General features: G+C 40.4%; 2 protein-coding genes across 5 annotated transcripts; one reads left to right on the top strand and one right to left on the bottom strand.

Annotated features, from left to right (window-relative positions):
• Positions 1 to 41: 41 nt before the first annotated feature.
• On the top strand, positions 42 to 2,088 carry LOC103481945 (histone H3.3A). 2 transcript variants are annotated; one of them, XM_008437781.3, is made up of 4 exons: positions 42 to 193; positions 912 to 1,049; positions 1,147 to 1,300; positions 1,391 to 2,088. In XM_008437781.3, the coding sequence occupies exons 2-4, from the start codon at positions 922 to 924 to the stop codon at positions 1,517 to 1,519; spliced, it is 411 nt and encodes a 136-aa protein (XP_008436003.1). In that variant the 5' UTR covers positions 42 to 193; positions 912 to 921; the 3' UTR covers positions 1,520 to 2,088. The 2 variants fall into 2 exon arrangements, with proteins under 2 accessions (XP_008436003.1, XP_008436004.1); XM_008437782.3 differs by lacking the exon at positions 42 to 193 and adding an exon at positions 392 to 451.
• Positions 2,089 to 2,111: 23 nt separating this feature from the next.
• On the bottom strand, positions 2,112 to 8,079 carry LOC103481943 (uncharacterized). Of its 3 annotated transcripts, XM_008437780.3 has the most exons (16): positions 7,808 to 8,072; positions 7,400 to 7,507; positions 7,235 to 7,310; positions 6,101 to 6,257; positions 5,977 to 6,022; positions 5,816 to 5,874; positions 5,692 to 5,727; positions 4,925 to 4,977; positions 4,708 to 4,840; positions 4,361 to 4,578; positions 4,241 to 4,286; positions 4,101 to 4,166; positions 3,958 to 4,017; positions 3,798 to 3,883; positions 3,595 to 3,689; positions 2,112 to 2,213 (listed from the first exon to the last, which is right to left on the bottom strand). In XM_008437780.3, the coding sequence occupies exons 1-16, from the start codon at positions 7,842 to 7,844 to the stop codon at positions 2,179 to 2,181; spliced, it is 1,311 nt and encodes a 436-aa protein (XP_008436002.1). In that variant the 5' UTR covers positions 7,845 to 8,072; the 3' UTR covers positions 2,112 to 2,178. The 3 variants fall into 3 exon arrangements, with proteins under 3 accessions (XP_008436002.1, XP_081456897.1, XP_081456896.1); XM_081600771.1 differs by having other exon boundaries at positions 3,798 to 3,880; positions 4,241 to 4,516; positions 7,808 to 8,079; XM_081600770.1 differs by having other exon boundaries at positions 4,241 to 4,516; positions 7,808 to 8,077.
• Between the last annotated feature and the right edge of the window lie 1,851 nt (positions 8,080 to 9,930).

The raw sequence follows: 9,930 nt of genomic DNA, 5'->3' as shown, positions 1-9,930 counted from the left end.
TAATCTGATTGGCTGCGCCATATCCCGTTTGGAGGACAAGCCAATCGTGCTCAGTCTGCGAAAAACATGACGTCACGTGGAAGTATTAATAGACAGCTTCGTTCACGCTCTCGCCTATAGTCGTTTTCAGCGGTGTTAAACATCGGAGACGCGTCTGACGCAACAACTTCTTACTACACGTTCAACTTATAAGGTAATACGACCGTTTAATCGTGTCTTCTAAGTTTGGCCTAAATTATCTGTCTTTGCTTTGAATTTTTCGAGGGTCTGATCGTCTACTGTTGTTGGCCTAACATGTCTACCCGTTAAAGAACGCTAAAAATAGAACAATGGAGGCTCTTATGGTGACGTTTTTCGGTACTTATCTACATGAGCGGTTTAAAAGTAAACGGGGTAAACAAACCAGCTTCCAGTGCCGTTCCTTTAATTTGCCAGGACACCAGTCTAAAATGTGAATACTTCAGCTAATGGCGCATGTATTCATTCGGCACTGTTGTTTTTTGTTTTTTCAGGACGAAACTGAAAATGGCGAGGTCGAGGCAGAGCCGCGCTGCTTCGGGCGCCATTTGTTTTGATCTGTTAAGGTTTTTAGTTGACCAACAGACATTATGTGTGTTTGTATAACGTCGGAGTAACTGGTTTAAACTGCCGTATAATTCTTTATTTACACTCAGAAAGGGAAGCGGGATAACCGGTGTTTGTAAACGTGTATTTATGAACGTCGGCTGTTGTGGGCCGACACCTCCCATGGCCGCAGAGTTGGGGGAGGGGAGTTGCGTTAAGCTAGGCTAGTTTTAGCATTGTGTTTACAAACGCGATAAGCTTCCCTTTTCCCCCCACCCCGACTGTCTAGTCTGGTTTTAAAAATTATTCCGCTTTTTAAACTAATGCGCTTCTATTGCAATTTTCAGGTAATACGCTATGGCTCGTACCAAGCAGACCGCCCGTAAGTCCACTGGAGGTAAAGCGCCGAGGAAGCAGCTTGCTACCAAGGCTGCAAGGAAGAGCGCCCCCTCCACAGGAGGCGTGAAGAAACCACATCGCTACAGGTACGTCATATGTTTACATTAGTATAACCTACTTAACCGGTTGTTACGACAAGTTGAAGGAATTTTGAAATCTTTTTTTTTTTTTTTTTTTTTGCAGGCCCGGCACTGTGGCTTTGAGGGAGATCCGTCGCTACCAGAAGTCCACGGAGCTGCTTATCCGTAAGCTGCCCTTCCAGCGCCTGGTGAGAGAGATCGCTCAGGACTTCAAGACTGATCTTCGTTTCCAGAGCGCAGCTATTGGAGCTCTCCAGGTAAGAAACTTGAAGCTAAACTAATGTGAAATCTTGTAAATGGTACAGTTGTTTATTAATTTTTTTCCCCCTCCTTTTGCCCTTTGATAGGAGGCAAGCGAGGCATACCTGGTGGGTCTCTTTGAGGATACCAACCTGTGCGCCATCCATGCTAAACGTGTCACCATCATGCCCAAGGACATCCAGCTGGCTCGCAGGATAAGAGGAGAACGGGCCTAAGGGGCCGCCCGCCTGCTTCGTTGTAACAAATTGTCCTATTTATCATACTTATCCATTTTGTGGACATTTTTATTTCTTGGGTTTATATATATATATATATATACAAGTTCTTCTTGAATTTTTTTTTTGTATTTTTAGTGATGCAGCATACCAACCATTCCACAAGCCCGAGTACACCATGGACATGATTTTACCTTTTTTTTGTTGGGAGGGGGGGGGGTTGTCAGGCTAATGACGTTGGGGAGGGCTCCTTTTATTCACAGAGCAGTCTAAAATCTTTTGACAAGAATCAAATACTTCACATCCTAACGGGAGCAGCGTTTCTTTACCTAGTTGCTATTGATCATAAAATGCCAGCATGTCATCCTGGGTGCCCTTCGCCGCAGCGTCAGAGTGTTGGCTGTCCCAGTTGACCCTCTGCACAGTGTGAGGAAGCACCGCAGACCCTCTACCCCGTGATTTTTCTGGGCCGCTTTTTATCTCAAACACAAAATCTTGGCAGCTACATTTAATACTATTTATGAGATGTTGTCACATGTCTTTCTATTAAAGGTCTTTATGAATACAAAGTCGTGTCTTGTGGTGATATACAGAAGGTAATACAGTTCTAACACTTTATTTTAGACTGAATTTATTTGCATGGGCGAGTTGATCTGTGCCTATACAAACCATTCTGTATGCTTGAACCCAGCAGCTGTAAAAACAGAAAGGAAAAGGTTTTAACGTCAAGGTGCTTCTAAAATTGGAACAAATTGCAAAACGTGCTAATGCGATCAGGAACACTGTTGGGATTTACCTAAACGCTGCATCAACATGGCACATGGGTAAACCTGATTTGTAATGGAAACCTGGGTCAGCAATGGTCTTAAGCTCGTAGGGCTGATTAACATCTTGTCAATAGTCTGTAAAGCAGGTGTGTCCAAAGAGTGGTCTGTGGGCCGTTTGTAACCTTTGGACTGAAAAATCTGTCAAGGAGGTTTTAGCTTGGTGTAGACTTTTTTTTTTTTTTTTTTTCCCTTACGATGGCAAATGTTAAGACCACAAAGTGTTTGGGTTTTTTATAGCCAAGTTTTCACTACATCCAGAGAATTTTCTTAAAGTCAACTTTGACTCACCCAAAGTTTAATTTACTAAGTTTTACTAAATTTAGTAAGTGTTTGAAAGTGACCCAGATCCTGTTTATAACTGGAGAATAAACTTGTATGAGCTAGTTTTCAATCATTTGGAAACAAAATGCCTTTTAGCACAGAGTTCATTTTAAATACCCCTTCAATGAAAAGGGGCAAAAATTAATTTGCCTAATTTTAGTTCTGGCCTCCAAATACTTTTGCCTTAAGTTTGAACACCCTTGTTCTAAAGTGTATATTCCAGATAAACCAGTTTGGACACTTGTCTCAGGCTTATATCTGTATGAAGTGATGTTTAGATAGAACTGTTCAACACTTTTTCTTCCACTCAACGTTTTGTCAACATCCTTGGATACATCAGTCTTTCTTTACCAGTAAGATTTATAGATTATCTTCCATCTGGAGGGGAAATATTGACACTCAGTAATTATGAAAGCCATTGCATTTCTGGTATGGAAATCCTTATTAGCCAAATATAAAAATTTTCTGAGAAATTGAATTATTGGCTTAGCATTAGCTTCAAGCCATATCAATCAAAGTTACATAACCACAGCGAACATCTCCATGTAATTAATCTGAATAATGCGACAGCATATTAGGGCAATTGTAGACAGAAAAAAAAGAGTACATTTCTACCAAAAAATTAAAATTTCAAATTTTGAAAAGTCAAAAATTTGATAGAAAAAACTCCCTCAAATTTTGAGATTAATCTCAGAGATTTTCTAGAAAAATCTTAGAAATTTTGGAGCTCATAAAGTCGAACATTTTCAACTTTTCTAGAAAATCTTCGACTTTCAAAACTCAAAATTTCCAATTTTTTTTTAGAATATTTTTGGGATTAATTTCAAATTGAGTTTCTTGGTGGAAAATTTCTCCTTTTTTCTACCTACAACGCCTCTCACTTTTCGAGTTGCATCGTTTGATGACCGTGTCGGCAGCAGGCCTCACCAATGCGGCAGACTATATCCTCGCACTCCTTCATGTTGCCGGCTTTGAGCACAACACAACAAAACCCAGAGGACCGAGGGGTTTCTGAAGAATCTCTGTGAAAGAAAAGAAAAAAAGTTGCATTCCAGAAACAACCTTCTGGGACTGTTTCACCTCAACTTAAGTGGTGATGCCTCGGATGTATTGGGTGTGTCAGTACTTACGCCACGCAGAAGGCGAATATCGTGTATCCGGGCTGAGCAAACCTCCCTACGCAAGAAACCTCTGGGTAGTGATGCTCAAACAGCTTCTGAGGAGACATGGATGCTATAAACATATGATAGAGGGGAATTTAACGTTATGGCGCAGGTATTTTCTTCTTACCATCGTACTATTTCTGTCCGTACACGTCAAGTGTGTTTCCTTTAGGTCTAAGAGCACCTCCTAAGGGATACGTTACACTCAGGCCATAATGGTTCAACAGCATATTTTACAATGTGCCTGCAGGCATTTGAGTCATCTCTCACCTTGCTTGGTTGGTTTTTATGCAACACCTGAGGAATTGCATGCTGCAAGACTTCCTTTCCTCCAAACTAACAGTGGGGAAAACCAGAAGTTGCATCAGTTTTAGCAAACGTTAGCAGCATTTTCAAGCAGAAAAGATTACCATTCCGATGTTTGCTTTCCCCAAGTACTTCACAATGTAGACGATTCTGTCGAGAGATTGGCGAGTTAAGTCAGTTGAGGTCAAATCTACAAGCTCTGGATAGGCCGTGTGAACACCTGCCTTCCCTCTTTGAGGCACTGGGAGGTGCCGGGAGGCTTTTGACCGACGTTGGCTTGCTTTTGTTGGGGAGTGAGGCCAAGCTGCGCGTTGGGGTTCTCCGTCCTCAGGGCCCTCAAGATTTTGACGAGGGGACGATATATCGTTCCGTCCTGGGCCCTGCATCGCAGAATACGGATGAACAGAGGGCAACCCTTGAGACGGGACAGAACAACGCCTGCCTGGAAGCCAGAAGAAATGGCAGAACGCATCAGACCACAAGATAAAAGGTTTAGGTTTGCCTTTTTTTGCAGATGACACTTTTCTATCCGCAGCTAATGAAGACAAAAGAAAGGCAGCGATTTCCTCACTTGTCCGTTTTTGCAGTTTCTCAGGGAAGTCCCGTTGATCTCATCGATGATGTCGCCAGAGGAGACAAACATGTCAACATGAGCCTGGCTGCCAGGCACCAAGTCCAGGACGAAGACACGCCCGCTTAGATACCTAAGGTGGGGAAGAAAAACATGAAGGTGACGTTGCACAACCGGAGCAAATTGATGTTTCTTTGTACAGGGTTAAGACACAAACCTTAAAACCATCCCAACTTCCCGACAGGGCACGACCTCATAGGTGTCACACACCTAGAAACAAACAATCGGTCACGTTCTTTTGCCTATAGTTACGTCAGTTTTCCCACAATGCATTCCTGACTTTGGATTCCGTAAACTTTTTGCAAAATTTTCCACATCGCAACAAATTCAGTGAATTTAGTGAGATGTGAAGGACCAATAAATAATAGTGCAATATTGTATATTTATTGTTCACTAGTGTCAAAAACATGATAATAATAACAAACTAGTTAATGTTTTTTAAAGTTTTAGCAGTATTTTTCATGTAATAATTGTATCGAATTTCCACAACAGAATGTCACTAAAAGCACCAGCAACATGTTTTTAACTCAACTTTTCTTGTTCTTTAAGTTGTCTCTCTCTGTGTGTCTTTAATGTATTTTCCGTAAAAAAAAAAAATTAACATCCCACAGAAAAAAATGTGTTCATCCTTTGTAAAAATAAAATATCGGTTATTTAAGAATAAGAATACATTTTCTGCAGTAGGTGTTCGAACTGACATGTGACATTTGTGGCTCTAAACGAGTCTCATTGAGCTGGGCTGAAGGCAAAAATGACTCTTTGGATTGTAAAAGTTGCAGACCCCTGGTCTAAAACATGACATAAATTAAATATATGTGATTTTGCAGATCTAACGAGACAAAATACAGAAAAGTAAACTGGAAATTAAAAGATAACGCTAGTTTGCAGACTTTTTTTAATAAATTTTTGTCCTGGAGTTCTTACCGGTAGCAGCCAGCTCTCATCTAGAAAACTACAGTTCTGTTTAAAAAGAAAAGCAAAAGAAAATAAATAAATACTAGAACAAGTGAGAGCATCACCACGTTACATGTTGTAGTTTTTCACTAACCTCCATGTCCAGCTTGAACTCCATGTGAGAGAGCACCAGCAGCAGCGACATGAACGGCTCTGTGGGACAAAAAAACAAAAACAAAAGCAGAGTTCAAACTATAATGGTTACCAACACGTCCTCGGCTTTGACTAGGCCACTCCATTTATTAAACGTCTCACCGACAAATTCCTCATTCCTGAAGATTGATGACGTGGGACTGTACCACTGTAATCAGAGGATGAATAGACGTGTCAGTGAGGAGTAACGGAGCGGTGAAAGCAAAGTGTTGGCAGCGTGTCTGACCTCCAGAACTCTGGGCGTGTGCAGCAGGTGGGTGAAGAACTGCGACAGAGTCCTGCGGCCGAGGGCCAGCCGCAGCAGGTATCGGCCCCGGCCCTGGGCTGAGATGAGCTTCCTGCAAACTCTGGTCTGCTCGACAGCCAGGGAAAGAGCAGAGAGCCTGAAAAAAAAGGATGTTAATAAAAAATATCGGTAATACCAAGTCGGTATCGGATCGGAGCTAGCATGGTAAGATCGATGCTACAGTTTCAGATTCCGTCTTGAAATTCAGTTATATTTTTGCATTGCAACTCAATGCATCAAAAAGAGATTTGTCTATTTAGCTCTCAAATGTCAATTTTTGCACTTATTCTGTTTTATTCAGGAAAAATGCACAGAAATCATGTTATTAAAATATTTTTGTAGATCCCTAAAGATTTTGATTTGAACAAAATAACTGAAAGGAAGAAGAAAAAAAAACATGAAAACACCAAAAGGTCAGAAGTTTGATGATAGTAAAAAGTATCAGTATCAGGTACTGGTGATATTTGGTATCGGTTTGATACCAAAATATTGCACACTTCTACTGTCAAAGGGTTCTTGTCTGCATTGTTTTGTTTATATTCTTCTCCTCCGCTTAGGTTGAAATCTAAGTTATTTACACATTTCAGCATTTATTTGAACTGAATTATCATTACAAGTGCAGTATTTCATTTTCACTCAAGTTCTTTGTCACTTCCCTCATGCGCCGTCAACTCCATCCAATTAGAATGTGTGTGTGTGTGTTTTTAATAATATTTGTTTTGTTTTTTGAGAAGCACTTGTCTGTAAAACTGCAGAATTTTTCAAGCTGGTGCCTACGGATTTTCATTTCTAAATCCGACTGTTGTGGTGCAAAATTTGTTATTTTGTATTAACTGAACAGGAGTAATTAAATACCAAGTAAACATGTGCATGTGTCCCATATCTCAAGAATCATTGACTATAATTTATTTTGTACATTTTACATCCCTTATGGTTCTATTGTGTTTATCAATATGTAACACTTTGGATGGAGTAGCTTGTGAGCAAATGAGCAATTTCTCGTTGGGAATCGATAAAGTATGTTCCACATCAAACTCAGCAGAAAAACAATAAACTGTAGGCAGCTCCCTCTACCTGCTACAGGTGTCTTGATGAGGAAGTTGCTCAAAGCACTGCCAGTAATCTCTCTGGACCAGACTGAGGACTGGCTCTGAGGAGAAACATTCAAAAACATTTAGAGGTCAAACATCTTTACAGGAAACGATGTGAGGAGGATTAAATATGGAGTAAGATGCTCACGCTGCAGCCCCTTTCTGAGGACCAGCTCCAGCAGCTCGCAGCAGGAGGGGAGGTGAGGACTGGAGTCCGTCACTATGCCTCCGTCTGACTGCATGTTCAGGACACACACTGACACACACACACACACACGCACACCCACACACACACACACACACACACACACACACACACACACACACACACACACATTAGAGATTATAACAAAGGATAATGTGAAATGTGATTAATGGTAACATTCATTAGGTTGATGTAGCTGCAGAGAGGGTCAGCTGGTCGGTTATTATAATGGCAGGAAGAACAGGCTCTTGTTTACAAGAAACAGGAAAAACCCGAAACAGCCGACGTGAAGCTGAAATGTTGATGAAATAACGTCACACCAATCACGAGCCCGCTGCTGTGGATGCTTACCTTTGAGGGAGGCGAGCAGAGGATCTCTGGGTGCCATGTTGGCATGGAGGGAGCAGCAGCAGCAGCGGGTGTCCGGGTGTTTATCAGGAACCCTCGGCTTCTTATCGTTCAGCCGCAGGGAGACGCGCTGCGTTCGCACTTCCGTGTGGCGAATAATACACGGAGAATACCCCGTGCCCTTTCCACGGCACCTGTCTGAGAGCCGCTCCGCGATAACATGTAAATGGCAGTAACCCGGAGCCTACAGCTGGGGGCGCTGTTGCTGCAAATGAGAAAATTAAGACAGCTGTTTTATTTTTTGATCAACTTCGTTCTAGTTTGGTTACATTTCTTTTTTTATCACCGTTCATACATAATATAATTAAAAGTTTTCCAACCCATGATCGTGTTAGCATAATTTTTGGAGGTCAAATAGTTAGTTTTGATCATGTCTACGGTTTTGATTATTTTAAAGGTGAGCTCCTGTTAAGTCATCATTATCAGTATAAGTAAACTGTCACATGACCTCGAGCTTTTTGTAAGGTAAATAAATCCTCAGACATTGGCGCCCCCTGCTGGCCGGCTGTTCTTAAGCAGCAGCTAGCCAGTTTTCTTATGTATTGTGCCAGCTCTGGCTAGCTTAAAAGAGAGAAGGAAACAACATATAAATAAATATATTCAAAGAATATCAGAAAACATTAAGCACACAAGGAAACCAAATAAATGTTGGTTCCAAAATGTATTTATTCTGTATTAAGTTTTCTTTAGTGTAAGTAGTCATTCTGACTCATCCACTCACTAAAAATACACACAGTGGCTCACTGTAATGGACTTTGATCCTGTGGTGACAAATATAAAGTTGTGTGGCATCATTATATGAAGGGTAACAAATGTTGCACTACTCTATAATCTAAGGAACCTGCAAATATTATACAAAAATGGGCCAAGGATAAAACTGTAAACATAGTTTGCTATTCTGCCAAATGGTGTACATGGTTCTATTCTGTAAAGAAAAATCAGTTTCGCACAATTGCGAACAGTTACTAAAAAAAATAAATTTGATGCTTCTTTGAGATCCAGTAATACCAACCAATAGGATTTAGATTTACTGTTGCTGTGAGACATAAATATGTCAGAGAAAGAATCCTCTCCATGATGCTGCCACCGTTGTGCTTGATTCAACCTAAAGGTATTAATTGATTATCTGCTAAAGCACATGTCAAACTGAAGGTCTGTGGGCCAAATCCGGCCAGCCATAGCTTTTTATGTGACCCTCTGTAGACTAAAAATTTTATTGATAACATTACATTTTATGCTATCAATCAAATCAATGCAGTTTTTATCCATTTACTGTCAAATTATATCAACCAGACCCTCCAGTTTCTTGTGGATTATAGTGGAAATTCAAGCAAAGTCAACAAATCTCCGCACTAGGGTTAGGGTTAGGGTTATGTATTAGCACTTTTGTGCTAATACATAATTGGGAGTATATTGCAGATTTTTCTCAAAAATTGTCAAAAACTTTCATACTTGAACAGCTGCCTCAGTTTTAATTGATGTCAGATTATAATCCATGATCTAATAAGAAGTCGCATTACAGTCATAAATAAGCGCAAATGTTTCCAAATTAGTACCACAAACGCTGCCAAAATAAATAAATAAATAAATCACAAAAGCAATAGCGAAATTCTGGAGGGACTGAAAAGATGTTCAATATTATTTAATTTGAAGAATCAACTAATATTTTTAACAGTGTAACAGGTTTTATCAATACATTATAGCACAACACCGACACTTTAGGACCATTTATGAACTTGACTTGGCCCAAAACGGAAACGAGTCTGTGCTAAAGGAACTGTTCAATAAATTTGCCTAGAGAATAAGAAGAAAGCTAATAAATACAGAGAGGAAACCTGCTCTTGATCCCAGACTAAAGTAATGATTTTTCTTCCAAATTGACAGCGACATGAAGCACGCATTAAGACAACAAGGCATTCGCAGTAGAAGCAGCCCGAGATTAGGTGATCCAGACACAGCTTGGATTTAAACCCAATAGAAAATCTCTAGAGGGACTTAAACCTGTTCTGTTTCGCCAAAAGTTTTATTTACTCGTTTAAGAAAAGAAAACAACTCTCCCATATATG

This window comes from Poecilia reticulata, chromosome 19 (genome assembly GCF_904066995.2).
Source record: "Poecilia reticulata chromosome 19, P_reticulata-male-v2, whole genome shotgun sequence".
Taxonomy (NCBI): Eukaryota; Metazoa; Chordata; class Actinopteri; order Cyprinodontiformes; family Poeciliidae; genus Poecilia; species Poecilia reticulata.
This window is presented reverse-complemented; position numbering and strand designations above follow the sequence as displayed.

What these genes read in the sequence shown, in the direction of transcription:
- LOC103481943 (XM_081600770.1), bottom strand. Translation starts at nt 7,844, where the DNA reads ATGGCACCCAGAGATCCTCTGCTCGCCTCCCTCAAAG. An exon ending in TCTGCTCGCCTCCCTCAAAG is followed by an intron (nt 7,508 to 7,807) that starts GTAAGCATCCAC and finishes TGTGTGTGTCAG; the next exon opens with TGTGTGTCCTGAACATGCAG. An exon ending in AGTTCAAGCTGGACATGGAG is followed by an intron (nt 5,728 to 5,815) that starts GTTAGTGAAAAA and finishes CTTTTTAAACAG; the next exon opens with AACTGTAGTTTTCTAGATGA.
- LOC103481945 (XM_008437781.3), top strand. Translation starts at nt 922, where the DNA reads ATGGCTCGTACCAAGCAGACCGCCCGTAAGTCCACTGGAGGTAAAGCG. An exon ending in AAGAAACCACATCGCTACAG is followed by an intron (nt 1,050 to 1,146) that starts GTACGTCATATG and finishes TTTTTTTTGCAG; the next exon opens with GCCCGGCACTGTGGCTTTGA. An exon ending in CAGCTATTGGAGCTCTCCAG is followed by an intron (nt 1,301 to 1,390) that starts GTAAGAAACTTG and finishes GCCCTTTGATAG; the next exon opens with GAGGCAAGCGAGGCATACCT.